This window comes from Cardiocondyla obscurior, linkage group LG18 (assembly GCF_019399895.1).
Source record: "Cardiocondyla obscurior isolate alpha-2009 linkage group LG18, Cobs3.1, whole genome shotgun sequence".
NCBI classification, from domain to species: domain Eukaryota; kingdom Metazoa; phylum Arthropoda; class Insecta; order Hymenoptera; family Formicidae; genus Cardiocondyla; species Cardiocondyla obscurior.
Window position 1 is genome coordinate 52,389 of NC_091881.1, and position 21,847 is coordinate 74,235.

General features: G+C 41.8%; 3 protein-coding genes across 6 annotated transcripts; 2 read left to right on the top strand and 1 right to left on the bottom strand.

Annotated features, from left to right (window-relative positions):
• Window positions 1-2,081: 2,081 nt before the first annotated feature.
• Usp1 (ubiquitin specific protease 1) lies at window positions 2,082-5,698 on the bottom strand. Of its 2 annotated transcripts, XM_070669101.1 has the most exons (7): window positions 5,194-5,698; window positions 4,815-4,994; window positions 4,474-4,712; window positions 4,165-4,391; window positions 3,513-4,033; window positions 3,178-3,370; window positions 2,082-2,954 (listed from the first exon to the last, which is right to left on the bottom strand). In XM_070669101.1, the coding sequence occupies exons 2-7, from the start codon at window positions 4,981-4,983 to the stop codon at window positions 2,363-2,365; spliced, it is 1,941 nt and encodes a 646-aa protein (XP_070525202.1). In that variant the 5' UTR covers window positions 4,984-4,994; window positions 5,194-5,698; the 3' UTR covers window positions 2,082-2,362. The 2 variants fall into 2 exon arrangements, with proteins under 2 accessions (XP_070525202.1, XP_070525204.1); XM_070669103.1 differs by having other exon boundaries at window positions 4,815-5,698.
• Window positions 5,699-6,136: 438 nt separating this feature from the next.
• Rin (ras GTPase-activating protein-binding protein 2) lies at window positions 6,137-13,621 on the top strand. 3 transcript variants are annotated; one of them, XM_070669105.1, is made up of 9 exons: window positions 6,137-6,229; window positions 7,872-8,058; window positions 8,203-8,383; window positions 8,511-8,870; window positions 8,944-9,360; window positions 9,453-9,699; window positions 9,844-10,106; window positions 10,192-10,357; window positions 10,436-13,621. In XM_070669105.1, exons 2-9 carry the CDS (start codon window positions 7,961-7,963, stop codon window positions 10,579-10,581), a joined length of 1,878 nt encoding a protein of 625 aa, XP_070525206.1. In that variant the 5' UTR covers window positions 6,137-6,229; window positions 7,872-7,960; the 3' UTR covers window positions 10,582-13,621. The 3 variants fall into 3 exon arrangements, with proteins under 3 accessions (XP_070525206.1, XP_070525205.1, XP_070525207.1); XM_070669104.1 differs by having other exon boundaries at window positions 6,166-6,498; XM_070669106.1 differs by having other exon boundaries at window positions 6,168-6,498; window positions 9,453-9,648.
• A 1,659-nt stretch (window positions 13,622-15,280) lies between these two features.
• Sparc (secreted protein, acidic, cysteine-rich) lies at window positions 15,281-21,625 on the top strand. Its single transcript, XM_070669107.1, has 6 exons — window positions 15,281-15,707; window positions 18,688-18,767; window positions 19,046-19,267; window positions 19,600-19,818; window positions 20,116-20,466; window positions 20,628-21,625. Exons 2-6 carry the CDS (start codon window positions 18,696-18,698, stop codon window positions 20,682-20,684), a joined length of 921 nt encoding a protein of 306 aa, XP_070525208.1. The 5' UTR covers window positions 15,281-15,707; window positions 18,688-18,695; the 3' UTR covers window positions 20,685-21,625.
• Window positions 21,626-21,847: the final 222 nt, after the last annotated feature.

Here is a 21,847-nt window from a genome sequence, read left to right on the forward strand (position 1 = left end):
TTGCTCGGAGGTGATTACACGCGGTGATAAGTGACCTACTGCGAACATCGCTGCGCGCTTCAAACGCGCCGCGCGGCGTGGACGTTGATATTCCGGAACGTATTTGGGTCAATTCGTTCACGATAATGATTCCTCGAAGACTCGACGATGCTTCGTGATGCCGCATTTTTGTCAACGACCAAAATATGCATCCACGGTGTGCACAGTTTGCCCGCGCGGCTATCAAGATATCGATTTCAGCGAGACGGATTACGCGAGAACGAATAATATGCGACGCGCGGCGTGAAAAAAATTTGAAATCTTGATTAAAGTTCTTATCGTTCAATAGTGTTAACGTCGAGAGAAAAATAGCTGAACTGAGGAAAAAAAAAAAAAATGATTGACATCGTATTCGGTGTCTTTGCTACTTTTGTGGCAGGAAACGCCGCTTGCAGAATTTAAATGACTTTCGATTGTAAAAGGAAGTGATATAAGTATTACATTAATATGCAAGTTATTCCCTTCGATTTTATTTTACTTACCAGAATAATAACGAATCCAGTGTTTATTAATTACGGAAGAATGCGTCGTGGAATCAGAAAATGCATATAAAAAAAGAAAATTTGTTAAGAAATTCTAAATAAAAATTTTCTAAATGTTTGGGACGTGAAGTATCATAGTGTTAAGTTATAACAATGCTACATAAAACTCTCTGTAGTAAAATGTATTAAATAATATTAATAAAAATATGAAATACAAAAAGAAAAAAAAATAGAAATAAATTATGAACATAATTTCAATTCAAGTAACATTCAAGCAAAAACGAGGAAAGGAAAAATTTATCGAGAAAAAAAATTGCCTATAACGTACAATGAATTGCAAATTAATTGGTAACGCTGGATTAGCAATTCCAATCGTAGATTAGCTTCTCATTCATTATACACTTTGCTAATTAAATATCTTCAACGCTTAACCACCGCTTGAGATTTAATTATTTCATCCACTTACCTTTTTCCTTTATACGAAGAGTGTCAACGAGAACATAACCGTCTAAGAACGTGTTCCACCTACGAGATACGAAGTACTGAATGTATCACGTTTCGAAGTAGTGGAAACTACTATGTATCAGACTGACAGGTGGAACGCCGCTCTACTACTGACCTCCTATGAAAATGATCGATATATGGATGTAGCCACGTATGATTGAACTGACGCTATACAAATATTTCAACATGTATACACGCAACATTCCGAGCGGTCGTATGCGCATATTCGGCAGGAGCAGAGCTGCGTCGGATCTGTCCCAGGCTTGAGACCCTCTCCAAGAAGTCTCTTCACGGTGGCGAAAAGTTTCCCCGACATCGATCGCCTCTTTTATCGCAAACTATGACAATTTAAAATAGATTAAATGCTAAGCGAGCTTCCCTTATTTTAATAGCTGATAGCTAGACATCGAATTGTACCGCTTTCCTAACGTGTGATCGATTAATATTAAAAGCTTGCGGGGCATGACGGACTCTTGTAAATAAGCGACGTTCTAAAATATTCAAGCTACGTCGCCAATGACGTCCATCAGTATACTATAAAGTCACGAAGACTTCCTGGGGATCGGGTCAGGTGCCTCCATCTCGCGATAAGACGCAAAGCACACGTTGCTGATAAGACCTGTGTCAAGAATACATAATTTTTTTTTTTTATTATTTTACAGATAACTTAATAGTAAAATGTTCCACGACCTAACTAAGGCTAAACGTCTACGCGCGGAATCACGATGCTCGCTATCGTTACATCGAGCTTAACGACATTTCGTTACATGTACAGAAACAAACTCGACGTACGTACAACTGCGAGAACGCTGAGAATCTAATACAGAGAGAGAGAGAGAGAGAGAGAGATAAACGGGCAAGATGAATACGTCTGGGAAAAATAATATTCCGTTTGAAAGTATTAATCATATAAACGAGCATTGAAAGACATACTTTTATCATAATTACAGTAATTATCTCATTTGTTAATATATTCAGAAGATAACTAATTAATTTTTATTACTTTAAATAAAATTCAACATATCTTTCTTGTCCGTCCATCCGTCCTCAACATGATTTGCGGTAGACACTTTATTTTCTACGAAAATAATACACGCTCGCGTCTCTAAAGCCGATACGATACGTATACAGGTAGAAGAACTCGGGTGATCTGGAATGTGCGATACATCACAGCACGATTGTTGGGAAATATAGAGGAAGAGAAAGAGAGAAAAAGGAAGAGGGTAACGTGGGAAAAGGCCCGTTTTTTGTCATGTGTGCTCGCTGTTGCCTCGCTTGGGATTCCAAAAAGAGACATTTTGATATTAAACCTCTGACGCGATAAAACGAGAAACAACTTACGTCGTTGATCTTACATAGAATAAGAGATAGGGGGTGGCGGAGTTCCGCGCGTTGGGCGCCAATTTGTCTTCGAGTTCCCGTAGCGGGATCACATGTACTGCTTCGTCATCGCATTCTAGCCAAGTGACGCCCTGCTTATTTCGCCAGATACCGCAACAGTCCATGCTACGACAACCAACCCTATTCACCACTTGTTCCTTATTCTCGCTCGCGCTGGGCTTACTCCTGAAAAGCTTGCTCCTGATGTAGAGTATACTCGATGTTTTGTCAGAGGAAGAGGAGGAAGACGACGACGACGAACTTGTGCTCACAGTGCTCGCCTGACTCGAATTCTGCCGCTTATTGTCGCGATCGCATTGGGAATACTCCGCATACGCAGGTTCATCGGGTAAACGTGTGTAAGCGACGTAATGCCCGGCGGTCATCGTAGCACCTTGGTGCATTATGACCGAATATAATTTGTACACATGTCGCGCCTCGGTACTACCACCAGCTGCCGTTCCGTGGGTCTCGTCGTTACTGCATTCCTCGCAAAAGCATTGCAAAGTAAGCGGTGTTGGCATATGATTATTGATTTTTTCCATCGAACTAAAAACATAAATTTACTTACATAATTGTAATATTGTAATTGATAAATCAATTAAATGCTTAAACCCTTAAAAGAATTAATAAACTGGTAAAATATTGAAACTATAATACAATTATATCTTATTTTTTATAAATGTATTATAAATTTAAAAAAATTTACTAATATATCAATAATATAATTTCTTTTATTTTTAATCATACTGAAAAATTGCACGAAACTTACCCAGCGGCAGTAGAAAATCTTTTCAACTGCAAGATAAGGAGTCTAGGTAATGAGGGAAAACATACGGCTCTGCGAGCCTCATTATACCGTAGGCACCGTGCACACCAGTATTTATCCCTACCCCAAAGCAGTTCACTAGTTACTACAGCGCGTTTGTATACCTCACTGCTATCTACTAATTCACCATCATCATCTGTAATGAAAAGCCATATTACTATGAATCGAAATAAACTAAAGCACTTAACTTATTAATTTTATACATATTTTAAAAAATGTATGACCAATAAAAAATATGATAACCCTATTTCATCTCGCAAAAACAATTAAATGTATACCTTTCTCATTCGAACGATCAATGTCAATAGGTACACATATATCGCAAAATGTCTCCTTCCGTTCTGTTACGTGTTCGCATTCAAGACACGTTGTGCGCAATAGGCTGACACCCTCGAAATCCTCAGAAATAAAACACTTTTTGCTCTCTGGTTTACGCATCCCTATCTCGCCATTACTCTCAGCAAACTCTGCATGACCGTTCTCATACAATCTTGCAGATCCTACGGTGCCATTTGTATTTGGCTGTGCAAGAGAGGCTGAACTCCCTCTGCCTGTATTTTTCTTATTTTTTTTGCTGGACTTATGATTGTTCCTTTTTCCAGAACCACTGCTCTCCGACTGTGTTTGCGTAGTAGAATGGTTAGTGGCAAATTCGGAAAAACCGCCATTACTTTGACCGAATTGACTTTCTCTGTGTCTAACAAGCAATTGAAAAGTTTCTCTAATGTTGTCTAGCAAGCAGACCAGAAGCTCATGCGCGTCCTGTTGCTGATTTCCTTCAAATATCGGATTTACTTCTCTATAATTAATATAACAAATTCAGAATAAAAATAATATGTATAAAAACTACTTTTACATTTCAATAAAGATATGTATATATATATATATATATATATATATATATATATATATATATATATATATATATACCTAAGAGCTTGTAAAAAAGCATCAGGTTGGTAAGGTTCACTGTTTTCTTTCACTTCTGATGCTCGCAATGCCATAAAGAGCTCATGTAACTTTTCAGTAGCTATTTGAATACGTGGCTTACTAGCCTCTGTTGTTGACCCAGCTAATGTCAAATCTTTACTACTCCAGCTACGACTACTGCTTGACGTTAACGATACCCCAGTTCTACCTAATGACGAAGATTTGGCCTATAAAAAGATATTGACAATTTAAAATTAAAATATACTATATAAAATTCTTAACAAATTGATCTAAATATCAAATTTTTACCTTTGCCTGAAGTTGCTTCTCATTTAGATTAGACAAATCAGTAGCAAGATGATGTAAATTGTGCAGAAAGGAAGGCGCAAATCTTAAGGTATATAATACACTATTGAGGAAGCAGGTGTTTCCTAGATTGCATAAAGTAGCTATCTTTAATCCTTCCCCATTAGTACCAGATACATCATAATTTCCATCCTGGTGGTTGCTCAGCTGATTTCGATAGCCATTCAACATTTTGTTTGTACCTACACGAAATCATTGTAAAATCAATGTTGTTAAAACTTTACAGCAGCTGTATAATGCAATATGACAGGGTATCCTTACAAATAAATGATCAGCATACATACTAAATGGAAAATCCGTTCTATCCAGAAGGCCCCCTCGTGTAGATGTAGGAGGGGGCTGTGGGACGACGATGGAGATTGCACGTCCACGACCCGACAGGGACAGGCAGAACTTTTTCCTTGGAGGAACCGAGCGTTTATCTGCGTCTTCCTCCGTCTCTAGTACTGTCATCTTCTGTTAACCTAGAACCACGTTACCATGTCCTACGTGCCGCACCGTCGAGCAGACGGACGAGGAACACGGGGCGTTTCACGGGCAACGAGCTCTCTCGCCCGTCCAAACCTCGAGGATCCGCGGCGCCAGGTCGGTTTCGCGACGACACGGTCGGCCGCGCGAAACGTAAGTCGCGTTGCCTGGAGACCGAGAGTGCCTTTTACTCACGTGTGATCGAGTGGGGAAGTCATGGAATGTAAGCGGGCCAGTTTGTCGCGACTTTGCTGGCGCCGAGCCGGTTCGTTGCCCGAAGAGAGAGCCGCGGCGATCTGTCCTGCGCCTCGTCGCAAGCTACATGTTCGCAGAAGATGTCTGTCCTCTTTCCGCGTCGGCGATCTCCCTTGAACTCTTCGCCGACTTGATTGGACCGCGAAGAATCTCCGGGACAGCTTCACGACGTTTATACAACCGTACACGACGCAAGACGCGACAAAACGCAAAGAGAATCCCGCGACGACTGGCGACCAGTGGTCGCAGATTTTAGACGGGCAACATACGCACCCTAGGCACAATGCCGTGTCCGCGTGTGCCCGTAGCGCCTGCTAATGCCTCGGACGCAGAGAGCCCAACTCGGAATCGCGGCTTCCACGCGACAGATACAGAGGCTCGTCCGTGTGAAGCCAGCGTTTCGGCTGCCGTCGGATAGAAGAACAGGCCAGACCTATACACTGTCTGTCCTGTTCTTTCGTGGCGTCGCCGACCACTGCTGGCGACGACAGAACTTTAGGAGGTGAGGGTGGGAAGAGGAAAGGTGACTCTCGCCATAGATGTAATTCTGACGAACTTCGCTACGAGCCTCTACAGTAGAGGCTCTACTGTCGCCAGGGTCGCCATGAGCGAATCGAGCTGGAAGACGAGTCAATCGGTGCCAAGTTAGACGGTTTGTCTTTCAGTAGTATAACGTAAGGTTTAATTAGTTTTCTTCAGTTTGTTGGACGTTTGTTTTTCTTCTTCTTTGATTTTGCCGAAATAATCGCGTGAAGAAAGGCGTGTTTCTATCGACGATCCGCGATGCTGGCCGTTTCCGCTGTCGGCGCTCGCGTTTTTCCGGTTTCGTGGTACCGACGCGCCCCCCCGTCTGTGTCCGAGCGACGCCTCCGCGACATCGCCAGTTCCTCTGGCGCTGCTCTGCGCGCATTTGCTGACACAGTGCTGCTGATCCGCTACACACACGTATACACACAGACACAGAGAGACAGTGCAAGTAAGCCCGAGCTGATACGCACCGAGAGTCACGCGAACGTGTTTTTATAATTGGATACCACGTACTGCGGGCTCTGTGTCCACGGCGTTCGTCCGATCGCTCGGGACTCTACCGTCAAGTACTCCGTGAAAATCCGAGACGTCTCGTCGACTTCCCGCGCGATAAGCAGCCGCCGCCGCCGCCGCCGCCGGTCGTGCCGAAGTGCCCTCCCTCTTCCTCCCCTTTCGAGAGCTGCGTCCCCGTGCCGTACGCGAGAGCACCTGAATCAGGTAAGGCAGCCCCCGCGTTCTATTGCCGCTTTGCCTCTTGCGACGGATTTTCGATCCCGAGGTGGTCGGAACGATGCGCCCGCTCGCGCCCCAGAGAAGCACGCTAGGCTTACACGGGGATCGGATCGAGAACCCCGGCCACGCCACCCGCGGGATCTTCCTCCGTTCGACGGCGTCTCGTTCGCGTTGGCGTATCCCCGTGCGGAGCATCGAGAAACATCGCCATGCTTGCGCGAGCGACCGGGCGCGACCGCGCGCTCTCTCTCTCTCTCTTTCTCTTTTTCTCTCCCGCGCGTTCTCTCCTTCTTCCTCTTCTGTGGCATCCGTACTCCCGTCGGCGTGCTCGCCCTCGCGCCTCGCCGATCCTCTCCCCGTCTCTTTTTTGTCCCGGCCTAACCCGCGGGAAACTGGATCGCGCCCGGGAAAATGGATCCTCCGCTTTGCGAGCTCCGGGAAACACGTGCTTCGCGAGATACGACCGTAATCCAGCGCGCCTCGGGATCGCGGAGGAAGAGAGAGACAAAGGAGAGCCCCCGGGGGTGGGGTGAAGGGAAAGAGGAGCAAGAGACACGAGAGGACGAACGGTGGTGGCATGCGAAAATTTTGCCATGCGCTCCGCTGTTGGTACGCGCGTCGCCTGTCCCTTTGTGTTGCTCGCCACATGCTCGCGTTGCACCGATTATTTATTGCGCCGCGTGGCGATTCCAGGGGCTCAAGATTTTGGGAATTAGCACATCTCTCTCCCCCGCCCCCTTTCGCTTTTTTTTCTCTTTTCGTCTTTCCCCTTTCACCTCCCCTCTCTCTCTCTGGCTCTCTCTTTCTCTCTCTCGTGCCAGACGATGATGTAGTTGTAGACCCCAAAGGGCATATTTCCTATCGATGGACTTTTAAGGGAAAAACTGTCGCGTATATCTGAGATTATCTCCGCGTAGGACGCGCTGTAATTTTTACACAGATACGTAATTCATGGCGCAGTAGTAGAAACGTGGAATAAATTTATCAAAAATTTGCAATTTGATTAAAAATGTTGTGTTATAAAGTATCGATAATTTCTCTGATATTTATGCACGTCAAAAACATTCGTAGAAATATATCGCGCGGCGCGTGCACGTGTTTATTATATTCACAAAATGTCTGCCAAAATGCTTCAATACGATAAGATCTACTATTTGAATTTTTTTTTCTGTATTAATATTCATTTTTATGTTGCAAAATTACACACGCAATTGATAACGTTATTGAAGAATATTTATGAATTTTTTATATATGTTCTTTTGATATGCATGTATTCCATTAAGAATATTTTTCATAAGAACATTGTGTTTTGTACGATATGCGTTTTTAAACAAATGTGTGAATTTTTTTTGTTCCAGATATCTGCCTTAATAATTTTAAGATTTTACATTGGAGCATTTAGTTTGCTGTTTCCAGCGAAAAAATATTCTTCAAGTCACAAAATAAAATGGTCATGGAGGCATCTCCTTCTCCACAAAGTGTCGGTCGCGAGTTCGTCCGACAATATTACACGTTGCTGAACCAGGCACCTGCTCATCTCCATAGGCAAGTTATTTAAGTTGCTATTTTTTTAAATTTATTTGTATTTTGGTTCTTTTTTAAACTCCTAAAATCATGCATGTGTATAAAATGAGAATCGGAATCAAATCATGTTGATTTCAATAATTTTTACTAATTTTTACCTACTAGGTTCTACAATCAACATTCTTCCTTCGTGCATGGTGGATTGGATTCTAATCGAGAATGTACCCCAGCGATTGGACAAAAACAAATACACCAAAAAATTCAGCAGCTGAACTTTCGCGATTGTCATGCTAAAATAAGCCAAGTCGATTCTCAGCTTACTCTTGAAAATGGAGTAGTTGTTCAGGTAAATTTTGTAAGATAGGTCAAAAAACTTTATTAACTTATTATGAAATAATCTGATTTTTATATCTTTAATGAAAAATTCAATAATTATATTATCATTAATAATTACGTATTTATCTTTATTACAGGTATCCGGTGAATTGTCTAATGCTGGGCAACCAATGCGTCGATTTACTCAGACTTTTGTATTGGCCGTTCAAGCACCTAAAACTTATTACGTGCACAATGATATCTTCCGTTATCAAGACTTGATATTCCCGGATGAGGATGAAGCTGACGTGAGTGGTGGGGATAGTGGGGAGAGTGGTGAAAGAGAAGTTGAGGAAATCGGTCGATCTGAACCTGAAGAAGATGAGCATCAGACTCAAACGCAACAATTGTCGGCTGCTACTCAAGCTGCTGAACAGCAAGCTCAACCTCCTCTTATTGCAACCCAACAACCTCCGTTGCAACAACAACAGCCGATATATTACGCTGCGCCCCAGCATGTTAGTATCTAATTTTATTTTCATCATAATATAATTTTATTTATAATTAAATGTTTTTTTTTTTTTCTGTTAGGTCCATCCCGTAATGCAAGTGCTGAATGGAACGGTGCATGAAGAAGTTATCAATCAACAAGCACCGCAGCAGCAGCAGCAGCAGCAACCGCCGCCACCACCGCCGGCGCAACAACATCCATACATAGCCGAACCAACTACTCAATCGCAATTCGTACAGGAAGGAGAACTAAGCAACGGTGAGCAGCAGCAACAGCAGAGCGAGAATGAGCCGCAGGCTCAGGCTGAAGAAAGAAACGAGCAGCCTGAGACAGAAACGTTTCCTGCATCCGTACAAGAAACCGAATCTGAACATCAGATGTCTAGCACGACTATTAACAGCAGTGGACCCAAGACATATGCTACCTCCGTAAAGTCTTTCTCAAGCGCTATTACTGGTGCTACAAGCCCACAAGCTCCTAAATTATCCATGTCTCCGGTAAATTTTATTTTACATAGTATTCTAATTTATAATAAATAATGAAGAAGAGAAATATATTTCTTTCTTTTTATTAATTTACTTTTTTCTAGCCACCTATGACGAATCTACGTTTAGATGACAGATCGCCATTGCATCCTGCAAATAACGGCCCGACGTCAATGTCTGTGTCTAATAACGTATCTGCAGTTCAACAACAGGCGCATCGAGTAAGCGGAAATCAACCTCCACAACAGCAAACACATCCTCAGCAGCAACGCGTTCCAAGAGGGGGATTAGTACAAAGAGGTAAAAACTGGGATTTTAAAGTACAAATGGGACTAGGACAAAGAGGGCAAGGTACAACAAAATAAAATTTGAGGCTCCTGTTCACTACAGCAATCTTGAATTGATAGTGTGCTCAGAGAGTTAAAATTATAAAAAAAAAATTTTTTTTACTCTACAATTTAATTTCATTAATATATATAATAATATATATTTTAGATGGAGAACGTCGTGGCACAAGACCGGGACAATACAGTGATGCTCATCAATTATTCCTGGGCAATTTACCACATAACGCATCTGAAAATGACTTGCGCCAGGTATTCGAACGTTATGGCAGAGTCGCTGAATTGCGGGTGCACAGTAAACCGAACGATAGATGCAAAGGTCCACAAGGCGGAAACAATACCGCGCGAGTACCGAATTATGGATTTATCACGTTCGAAGATCAACAGGTTGTAACGAAAGTGTTAAACTCATTGGTAAGTTTATCTCTTAGACATACATATAAATATAGATCGTCTCGTTTATTGACGATGAAACTTGTTGCTTTCATTGTTTCTTTAGCCTATTTATTATCCTGACGAAAGCGGACAAAAATTGAACGTGGAGGAAAAGAAGGTGAGACCTAGGCCCATGTTAGATGGTAGCGGTGGCAGATTGAATTCTGGTGATGGGGGTATGCGTTCCATGGGTGGCCAACAACAGCAGCAGCAACAACAGCGCGGACCAGGTAATTTTTTATCGATTTATTGATATTGATAATAAAATTAATTTTATTAATTTACTAATTTGTTATTAATGTAATTAGGTGGACCTGGTGGCGTAATGAGAGGTGGACAACATGGCGCACGAGGTGGTCGTGGAGGATTTACACGCGGTGGTGATGGTGGGAGGGGTGGTGGTATGCGACAACCAGGCAATCCGAATAATCCTGGTTATCAAAATCGTCGCTAATATCGGCCACTCTACAACAATCGCAAAAGTTCTTTTATTTACATTGAATAATCACTGCGGTGACTATTCATTATAGACGAAAGAACTTTTGCCTTGTATATTAGTCACCATTGCGCATCTGCCATCTTCATTTTGAGAAGCGGAATCCAGGACTATTTCTTATGTCGCACGACCTCATCACCGATGCCAATTTCATGCTTAAACGTCGCTTGCAACAACGTTCATCAAGCAACAGCAACAACTAATATTAGCTGACGTAGCTCAAAACGATATCGTACGAAATATGAGCTCGAACATGGATGGCGTGCCAATCAAAATCTCGAACGAGAATTACTTCTTTCGTGCGAGACTTTGAGCTCAGTGGTGTGTATATCTAAAAAGTCATCCGTCAAACAAACGATGACCATCGGTTCGAATTCGTCCTTCGTACATAGACAATCGGGCAACTCCGTAGGACATTGCGACGCGAAGTATTTAAAAATGCAGTAATAGACACATAACACACGCACGTGCAGCCGTGCGACAAGTTCAAGAAAGAACTTGCAGAAGAACGTTGTCGAAGTGTGACAAATTTTAGTGCAAAACGGAAAGAGGCAACGGGACGTGATCTGAAATCGGGGAAATTGTGTCGGAACTCTTTGTGAGGCGGTTTCAGAGTAGTGCGTAGCATTCGTCACTCCGCGCGTTTCCTCCGACTCGCCAAATCGCAGGACGAAAAGGCAGCGGAGCGAATTCCAATGCGCACACACCACGTATCCAAGCGAGGGGCGACCAAACGAGATCGAAACAAAAGAAGGACCACGGAGTGTCGTTGTGATATGCGTAAACCTCGTACGCTTTTGAGTCGACTCATCAGCCGCTGACTACACGTCCCGTTGCTCCAGGCGAAGAATCGGCGTAGCTAACAATCGCACGGAATGATTCCCGACGAAATGACTACAAAATCCTAAGACTGTGTCCCGGTTGTACGCGGCAAAAGAAGAAGAAGAAGAAGAAAAAAAAAAAGAAATAAAAGGAAAGACGACAATTTCTTTTTTTCTACGATCTCTATTATTTATATTGCCGATCATCGATTGACCGGTATTGATCGTAAACGGAACAATGCTTCTAGACTGCAGCAACTGGTCTCGCCGTTTCTCCTCGCTCTATCCGTAACTAAGCATAAAATCTTGGCCTCGTTTTGCAGTTCGGGACTTTTTGTTCGTGCCTACCTTCTTCCTGGTCTTACCTTCCTTCCCTATCCTTTTTATTCTAGGAACAATTACATTCTCTTAACATTTTTCTACCCTATTTTCTCCTCTCTTGTAGAATCTTTTTTTATTCTAGCATCTACCTCCCTTTCCTTTCACATACATATTAATTTTTGTTTAGGTGATGTTTAATAAGGATCGCACACGTGCATGGTCTTATATTGCATCGCCCGACCATTAAATTCGATCGTATGGCGGAATTTTCACAAGAGTGAACAACGTCTTCTGATAATCGCAGAACTGCCGTTACGCCGAGCGTTAAATGTGAACTGCAATCTGCACAAAGCGGAAAAAGTGATGTAGCGAGAACGCAAAATATTTCCGCGCTTTATAAAATATTGCAGGAGCAATATCTTTTTTTTTTTTTTTTTTTTTTTTTTGGGAAATGACGCATTAATTTTCTCTCTAGACATATTTTACTATTATACTTCTTGACGCAGTAGATTCACATGCCGCAGACCGCTTACAGTATAAAGCGAAATGAGAATTCTAGTCAGCAACAACGTTCACAAGCAATGATGCGAGAGGAGTCCTGCGATTATTAGAGAACCGGGTGATGCATCTCCTGGCCTATCAGCTTCATTCCTTTACGCGACTATTGGAATTTTCGAAGTAATTGGTTTGAAATCTGTACGATACATTTGCAGAAAGTAACGTCAAGCAAATTTTTTATCTCGTTTCTTTGATGTCTTCTAGACAGAAGAGTATATTAAAAATTTGCACTTGATATACTAAGTTGTGAAAGAGAGAGAGAGAAAGAGAGAGTGAGTGTGCGAGAGAGAGAGAGAAAGAAAGAAAAGTAAGTTTGTACTAGTGTGTACTGCTCGTCGTGATCGAGATCATCGTAGATTCAAGATCATCGTAGAGATTGTTAACATAGATCACGTACGAGCGCGATTCCATCACATTCACGGTAAAATGTAATTGAAGAGAAAAGGAAAATTTGTCGCAAAGCTCCGCGTCTGGAACACGGTGGCCGCGTTATAACCTTCAAATCCCGTCTCGTTAATCGCTACATTTTTTTTAAGCATGCAATCTAGTGATCAATATAATTGTTATATAGTATTATACGCGATATTAATGTCATTTAATTACGAGTCGAGACGGCGATGACGTAACGATGACTGATCCATGACTGACAATGACAATGATAATGACCGACAATGGCGGTAATGATAACGCGACCGCTTTGGTACAGACGCGGATTCTAGAGATAGGTTTCGCGTGGCTGCGAGATTTGCTTTTTTAAAAAAAAAAAAAAATTAATAAACGAAAAAGGACTAATGGAATCGATAAACATTTCAACGTGCACTCTCGTTGGACTTCAACATCTCGCGATTAGACTATCTGTATTTCCATTGTAAATTGCTGCAATAATCGTTACGTGGGAAGTAACAAAGGTCTCTCGACTTGTGTCAAGTCCTTTTTCTTTATATGTTAATTTGGCAAAGCGCAAAAGTGTATTTCTGAATTTTTGTCGGCAATTATCGCGTAATTGGCTTTAACATTGTTAAATAAGAAAAGAACCCTTGACCGTTAATTTTAAATCGAAAATATACATAGGGTTTCGGTACTTAACTTTATCATTATGGGGGGAAAAAAAAGAGAGGATTACGAGATCGAGATGTGATCCCTTGTAGTCATTTTCATGTCGTTGTCATGTTTCAACTACAATCCGATTTTACTCTAACTTAGAAAATTTAAATTTACTTCAACTATTAACAATTATTTCTAAGAACTCTTTTTTTTTGTACTCTTAAGAAATTATTAATAAACATTTGTATCGTTTACATGAACATTCTCTTAAAAAAAAAAAAAAAAACCACAAACGAAATAACACGTCGAGATTGCATTCTCCACTACGGACTCGTTTAACACTTCGACTGAGATTTTATCCGAAATTTCTTGGAAACCATGGCATTGCAGCATTATACAGTTAAGAATTTTACCTCTCGCTTCAGTCGTGTTACGAATGACAAATAAAGTAAAATAGTCGTTCATATACAAGTGCCATAATTCCCAAGGAAATATTAATATCGCGCACCGTATACTGTAATAGCGGTCAAAGTGTTAAAAAAAAAGAATAAAAAAAAAAGAAAAAAAAAGGAAAAAAAATACAGAATTAAATATAGTATGGTGATATTAGATACAGCTCGTACTCAGTTAAGGCAAAACTTTTGCGGGAGCGATGCACTTTGTCTATCAAATAATATATTCGCCGGTTCAAATGAGATTTAAATTAACATTGCGATGGTCAAGTGTTTCCCTTTTCACGGTATGTGCGAGATAAATGTGACACTAGAGAGACTTTGAGACATTGAGGCGCTAGCAGCTTCAATTTTGTATACATATGTAGAGCATATTTAAGCTGGATATTTGTATGGCTAAGAGAGAATTTGTCATTCTAGGTCCTCTGTACATTAAACGGTAGATCGTTCTCCGTCATTCTTATTCCAACTTAAGGTCGATTATGTATCCGATACTTCGTCGGTTAGCGTATCGTGCAAACGTAAAGAGAGAGAGAGAGAGAAAGAGAGCGAGCGAGAGAGAAAGATAAAAAAAAGTATTTTAAGTCTGAGTGACATAAGTGTTTAATATTTGAAATTGCAGATTATGACTTCCGATTTTCGCGTGCCACTTAATATTAAATATTCTACACGTACGCTCACGTTCGCGCCGTTTGACTTCACCACGTCCTAATCCATGTGCATATCCGTGTGTTCAAGTACAACGTGTTCAAAAGCGCAGTTACGCGAGATCATCGCTTTACCTTGAAAGAGAGCTCTGCAAATTTTTAGCGTGAATGTATTTCATTTTTCTTTTCTTTTCTTTTTTTTTTTTTTTTTTTTTTAAAGAGACTATCGATAGTAATAACGAACGAAGGGAAAGAGAAGGTGTGAAGGGACTTACTGTTAAAGGGCCACGATGGTTGACGAGTTAACGAATGTTTGTAGCATACATTATTATTTCGGTCTGCCAGGCCAATTTGTGTGTACAACCAATTGAAAACGACATTACTGCGATAAAAGAAGGTGGGGAGGACAATGTTAAAAGAGAGAAAAAAAAAAAAAAAAAAAAAAAAAACGAACATCAAATGTATTGTAACTTTTTGCATTTAGTATAATATATATATATATATACTTATCTTATACTACCAACCCCTATTATAATATCTTTTTATTTATCCGCAGCACGCTCACCCGTTTGATACGAATTTTATTGGCCGGCTACGCGAGACGCACTTTTCTTATAACCGGTCTTGCCGAGAACTGCTGAACAGTCTGTAAATTTATCGGCATTCGATATTGGTTGACAATAAAATGATATGATGAAGATGACACGAGTACCGTCATGCGGATTATCTAACTCTTCGGAAAGTAACGCTACGCTATGCTACGAGTGAAAAGAAATTTTGCATTGAAACTGCGGTCGAATTAAGGTGCAGATATATTTAAATCACAGTTTATTTTGTTCATTCGACTGATGCCGTTCCTTGTTGTTGTTAAAGTATGTCTAATTCGAATTTTCGATTGCGAGACCGTCTCTTTTAGGGTTGCCGATGGTGAAACTCGTCGAGACTAATGGGAACGTTCGCCGAACCACCGAGACGGTCGCGTTGCATTGCGTAAGAACGCGTCGAGGCCGTACGCAACGCGGTGAAAAGATCAGACCGGGGGTGTAGGAAGGAAGAAAAACGCGAGAGATGACATCATCTTTCCTCTCCGGCGTTCTTCTCGGCGTGGCGCGCCGCGATTTGCCTCGCGAACGCAGTCAGTACCGGTCCAGCGGCTGCTTTGGAGGGCTATTCTCTTTTCGATCTTCGTCACCAAGAGAGAGTGAACGACAGAAGCAGTTTACAAAGGGAATCAACGCGAGGTACGGTCTTGTGGTCTTTCATTTCATTCTATAGTTAAATTAATTATATTTAATATAAATGAGCGTGGGACACGCGTGGAAACGAGAATAGACCACTGCTGGTAGTTCCGCGATCAAAATTTAAATTTGCTAAAGTATCTTTTTCTCATCCGCAAAAGGGAAAACCTTTTCGCGGATAATCTTATCGAGTCTCACTTCTTATCGCGCTCCTTTCGGCTCCCTTTACGATTTAGAATTAGCTTCGGCCTCTCGAGCTTTGTCGCCGATTTCTATTGTCAGATATAAGGTGGACGCAAGTGACTTACAGCTTGAATGTTAAAGAAATATGAGAAGGATATTGACTAAGATAGAAATGGTATGTTTTATAAACGAAATTACTCCAACGAAAGCATTTCAATTGTGTTAATGCTCACATGCAGCATCAATGTGAGTCACTTGCAGAAAACTGCACAGTGGGCATTTTATATCAGTGGGCGTACTCGCAACTGACACTTATCTCTTTCCATGTAGTTCACGGAAATCATCTCTTTTCTGGAACGGAAATCAACATCCTTTCGTTCACTTAGGCGATTACCGTGCGAAATAAGAAGAAAGCTCATTATTATTATTATTATGATCAATATTATATCTTTTTGATAATTGATTAAACATTTTGTGCCGTGTTTAAAATTACGCGAGCGAAATAATGAACGGGGAGAAATCAATTATGCCAAGTGGCGTGAATTAAAATGCGAAGTTCACCGTTCTCCATCTGTACCTTAAAATAGAAGTGATGTTCTGTACATGTTATTTCCAGCAAGACCATTCGTTCGACCTCTTCCCTTACCGCGATGCTTGTGCCGCGCGATATCCCGGGAGTTCAAGACTAAAAGATCGATAAGACGTTGCGCGCGTATCATTTTGGAGTATTTACTCGTCAAATTTAAGGAACGCCACGTGCGCTGCTTTTCATAAAGCAAAAATAAATAACTTTTACGAATAACGGAGGTAAAAAAAAAAAAAATAAAATGCAAGATTATTTCACGCAGTTATTTTAAGGTAAAATCGGTTCTCTTTGAAATCTTTTTAAAAATTAGACGTCTCTGCGTAGTACAGCATCTATTCTCTTACTGTCTCTCGGAATTTCTGTCTCTCCAAGATTACTTTGTGAAATTCACAAGTAATTTTCCATTAGGGGCTACATATGCGCGTTCCTTACGTTTTATTATTCTCAGTAACATCAAGTCGCGCATAAACTTCCGCTTGTCGAGGAGCAAATTGAACGAGATGAATCGAATCAACGCATTCAGCTCGAGCATTTCGCCGGCAAACTAGTTTAACTTTTAATTCTGCGCCTAGCAGAGCACACGAGATGAATAGAAAAAAAAAAAAAAAAAAAAAAAAAAGCGTTTTGTCTGACGTTTCCAATTTTATAGAAGATGGGACGTTTTATTTCTCTCGTGTAGGCGCGATGAATTAGATAAAGATAAAATAAAATGTTCACGATTCTGCATTATCGAATTTTAAAAGGATAACTTAGTTTTTTTTTTTTTTTAATTAGTAAAAATGTGAATATTAATTTTATTATCAGTCCCCGCGTTTTTGCTCGCCGATAACACGTGCGGAAATTATTAAAAGAAGAAGCGATGCTCTCGGAATGTTAATTCACGTTTTTGTTTCTCATATCACTTGATGAGACATTTCGCCTACGCCGATGGGGGCCGAAGATAAAATAAAATATAAAAAAAGGGGCCACGTGCCGCGATTCCTACGCGGCCGCGTTGGAGAACCGACGTTTCCGGAGAACCGTGCGACACGCTGCGAACGCGCTTCGACAGCGTGCTGACCGCGGAACGATTCCGATCGGCACGTTCTCCATATAAAGAAAATTTAAGTGTTGGCTTGTTACTTATAAATCCCCACTCGTCCATTTCGATTGCGCGATTACGTATTAACAGCGGTCAAAAGGAACGTTGCACAATTGTCTTTTTTCGAAACTCGAACGCCCGATAAGATTGACCGAGAAACGCTTTGAATCTTGTCCCGCGAATTGGCGTGTCCTAAATAGCTTCAACGACATTTTTATAATTAATACTTAATGTAATTATGAATGATATTCTATCTAAAAATCGTTCGCGTCAAGTTTGCAAAAGTGCGACCACTTGATCGCCACTTCGCGCAAGCTTTGCGTGAATTTTATTCCGTTCAAATTTCACCGCTGACGCAGACGTTGACCGATCGTTGATGTTACGTTAAATGCACGTGTCTTTCGTTATTATTTAAGCTCGGCGATGAAGCGGAATTGTATCATCGCGCGATAGACGATAGAAGTGACGAGACGTCGCGTAGAAAAGACATCGTTGCGACGAAGTCGCACGGTTCGCGTCCGGATGTGCCTTTGATTTTCAAGTATCTGGGTTATCGCGTAGTCGCTCCTATTAAGATCCCGCGAGATTTATCTCTGGACTCGACTTGACCCGCGTTGATCGGCGCATATGTGCCTCACATGCCACCATTGACTGGAAACGCGATAAAACATTCCGCGCGCGAAATACAGCCTGATTTATTTACACGCTCAGAACCCGCGACAGATTTAGTTCTGGGAACATTAACCCTTTTGTCGCATTTTGAAACACTTCAGACTTATTCCGAAAAAAATCTGAGCTCTCTCTCTCTCTCTCTCTCTCTCTCTCTCTCTCTCTATCTCGGACATGGGAGGCGAAAATAATTTAAGTTCTCTCTCGTAAGCCGCAATAGCTAATTCGATCGTCGGAAATTTTAACAAGGCTCTGAAGCGACTTGCAAGGATGCACAACGTTTATCATACGATGAATGGATAATATTTTACGGGATTTGTAAATTGCCAGCGACGGGAACGTGTCTGGAATAACGATACTTGCTTCAGATGCCATTAAGCTTCGTTAAGATTGAGATCACTATTCTAGATCAATTACTTTGAGACAGAGGCATGGCGCGCACTCATTCCTTCGATTTGTCGTAGAAATCGCAATGTCGGCGAAGCTGCAGCTCCTGCTGGTCGCGCTGCTCTTGGCAGTTTTGATAGTGGACGTGTCCGCCAAGGTATTGTTATTTTTTAATATATACAACACGCGTCAATCAGTTCTGGATAATTTTTTCCATTTTATCGAAATTGTCGCGATCTAGCAAGAGATTTCTAAATTAAAGTATAATATTTAAATTTTATTTGATTTTGTGATCTCTGTTTTTTTTCTATATTTTGTTTGCACATTTAGTTATATTTGTGTTAAAACATTTTATAAATTAAAACGAGAATTTTTTTTTTCTGGAAAATGATATGATAGGACAATTAATTAAAATTCATGTTAATCGGTTTGCAGCGTAGAGGAAAATATCGACTACGTACGACCACAACGGAGGCACCCGTGCAAGATGAGATCATGAACATGCTGGAAGCTGACGAAATAGCTGAGGAGGCGGCGACAGCGGAGGAGGCTGAGGTCACTCTTGAAAATGGCAGAAACGAGGCTGGATCGAAGCAGCAGCGTTTGGTCCAGGACGCGTGTATCGACAAACATTGCGGCGCTGGTCGTGTCTGCAAGGTTTGCTATTGGAGGAGAGATCTCTTTTTTTTTTTTTCTTATCAGAGATCAAAATTGATCTCCATCGTTGTTTTTACGAATAAAACAATCAACGATACTTTAAGATGTCGAGATTTATAAACTTCCACGGCTGTTAACTCGTTCTCGAATTCTGTGTCTTGTCATTAATATTTAATTGCGCGACAAGGTATTAAAAATTTAATGTAAAAAAGAGTCGGAAAAACGTGTCTTAAAGTACTTTGAAAATAGACGTAGGGAGGTCGTTTTTTTTTCTCTCTCTCGTTGTAAGATAGACAGGAATGAAAAAGAAAGTGACAGCTCTTCGATTTCAGAGCACGGAGGAGGGCACGGCCGAGTGCGTTTGCGTGGAGCTCTGTAACCAGGAGGTCGATCCGCGCCGCAAGGTCTGCACCAACTACAACGAGACCTTTGGCAGCGATTGCGAGGTCTATCAGGCGCGCTGTTTCTGCGACACCGGGGACGCCAGGTGCAAAGGACCCGACTATCAGCACGTCCACATCGAGTACTACGGCGAATGCCGACAGATGCCTGTGAGTGCCGCTCGTCACGGAACGTTTCTCACGCAACAAAACCGGAAACCTTTATTTTAAAATTCGATAAAACCATGTATTAATTTCACGCGACGAGCTGCAACCGAGCGACGTTTTTCCGCTCGCTGGGCGGTATTTATTTTAATTTTTATAATTAATACGACATTAATTGTATTTATTTTAGTAACATCCGACTATGATTAGTTTTTCTTTTTTTTTATAACGGAGTATATGAGCATTAAAAAATATTCTCGAGCGAAATATGTTTTTCTATACTGAAATTTTTAATGCACGCAGATGTGCAAGGAGGAAGACATGGCTGACTTTCCCAGGCGAATGCGCGACTGGCTGTTCAACATTATGCGCGATTTGGCGGATCGTCAAGAGCTGCCGTCGCATTACTTGAAGATGCAACGCGAGGCCGAGACTAATCATACCTTGCGCTGGGCAAACGCGGCTATCTGGAAATGGTGTGACCTGGACGGTCACCCACACGACCGGACAGTGTCCAGGCACGAGCTCTTCCCGATAAGAGCGCCCTTGATGGCCCTGGAGCACTGCATCGCGCCCTTCCTCGACTCCTGCGACGTTAACGACGATCACAAAATCACCTTGATTGAGTGGGGCAAGTGCTTGCAGCTTAACGAGGTATTACACTTTCTGATATTCTTTTCCTTTATATATAAAACTTATGAAGTCGAAATTTCTTTATTCATTCAAGCTGTATCGCGTTCGACGAGAATATCCACCTTACTTTGCATAATTACATAAATTTGCAACGATAATATAACGATTAATGACTATTTCAGGACGATATTGACGACAAGTGCGACGAGCTGGCGGAGGCGAATCAGGAGCAATATTAGAAGATCCGCAGCGGATGTTCCAGCTCGGAGGAAGACGGTGGTGCGAGCGGAGTGGCGACGAGGGGGAAGAACGTAGAGACGGGTGACAGGACGGAGCGGAATAATAGCGGGAATGGCGCGCGAAAACGGTCGTGGAGGCGCGAAGGGCTCAGGTGGGGTGCGAAGCAGGGTAGGGCAGAACGGCTGGGTAAAAATGGCGGGAAAAATTCTCGCCTTCGCGCGCAAACGCGTTGGCTCCGTGCGTAACGACTCGTCGATAACCGCGCGGACGAGAGGCACCGTCTCCATCGACGCCGATAACGCGGGCCTCGCCGTCCAACTCGATATTCCCGACAATAAAAGCGCCGCCGTCCCTATCACCGCCTGGGAGACCGCGATCACGTCTCGCAGAAGAGGGTGGGAATTCGAATTTCCGTGTAATCTAACACCCGCGCTCGCCGATGCGCCTCTCGCTACTTGTAAATCGCGCGAAGCAATTAACTTGAATTTAAGCATGCCGAACGCGACTCGTAATTCTTTGCTAAGGAAGATTCTGAAAATTCTCGTGGGAGAGACGGAGAACCCTGCGAAGATGTCTTAAAAAAAAAAAAAATGACCCTTTCTATTACATTTGAATGGAAATTAGAAATAATCGCCTTGTCGCCTAGCTTGAGTAGCGAATAGATATTTACTTGCTCTCGCTTGTTTTTCTGACCGTTCTGTCGCACGTTTGCTCGTCTCGTTGCCCGACCGTTTTCTCGTAACTGGGAATATTTTTTTTTTTTTTTTTTTTTAGAGAGAAAGAACTTTGCCGTTGTTACAAGGGCTCGAGGTAAAACGTCCGATTTGCTCGCGCTTCTTTTAGCATAATTTCGAGGTCTCGTAGCGCACGACTTTCTGTATGTGTTCTTTTTATATGGAATCACTGCCTTTTTCTCACCAATAAAGAGAAGTATATTGTTTCTCAAGTTTTTTCTCTAGCTATATTTTTTTTTTAACGTGTCTCCGTTAGTCGCTTTCTTTTTCCTTCGTCGTCAGGGACACGTTCGTCTAAATTAAACGCAGTACAACAGACGTTTGTTACCTTACATTTGCGACTCATTAGCGTCTCCGAAGCGTAAAGATATGTTTAATACGCAAAAAAAAGTGCTATTAAATTAATACACGCCGCTGCACGATGATCT

Bases quoted from the DNA above. Each gene is read 5' to 3' on its own strand.
- Rin (XM_070669105.1), top strand. From the start codon at position 7,961: ATGGTCATGGAGGCATCTCCTTCTCCACAAAGTGTCGGTCGCGAGTTC. The intron at 8,059-8,202 runs GCAAGTTATTTA...TTTACCTACTAG, and splicing joins GCACCTGCTCATCTCCATAG to GTTCTACAATCAACATTCTT. The intron at 10,358-10,435 runs GTAATTTTTTAT...TAATGTAATTAG, and splicing joins GCAACAACAGCGCGGACCAG to GTGGACCTGGTGGCGTAATG.
- Usp1 (XM_070669101.1), bottom strand. From the start codon at position 4,983: ATGACAGTACTAGAGACGGAGGAAGACGCAGATAAACGCTCGGTTCCT. The intron at 4,713-4,814 runs GTATGTATGCTG...GATTTCGTGTAG, and splicing joins TAGAACGGATTTTCCATTTA to GTACAAACAAAATGTTGAAT. The intron at 3,371-3,512 runs GTATACATTTAA...TTTTCATTACAG, and splicing joins TGATCGTTCGAATGAGAAAG to ATGATGATGGTGAATTAGTA.
- Sparc (XM_070669107.1), top strand. From the start codon at position 18,696: ATGTCGGCGAAGCTGCAGCTCCTGCTGGTCGCGCTGCTCTTGGCAGTT. The intron at 19,268-19,599 runs GTTTGCTATTGG...CTTCGATTTCAG, and splicing joins GCGCTGGTCGTGTCTGCAAG to AGCACGGAGGAGGGCACGGC. The intron at 19,819-20,115 runs GTGAGTGCCGCT...TAATGCACGCAG, and splicing joins GCGAATGCCGACAGATGCCT to ATGTGCAAGGAGGAAGACAT.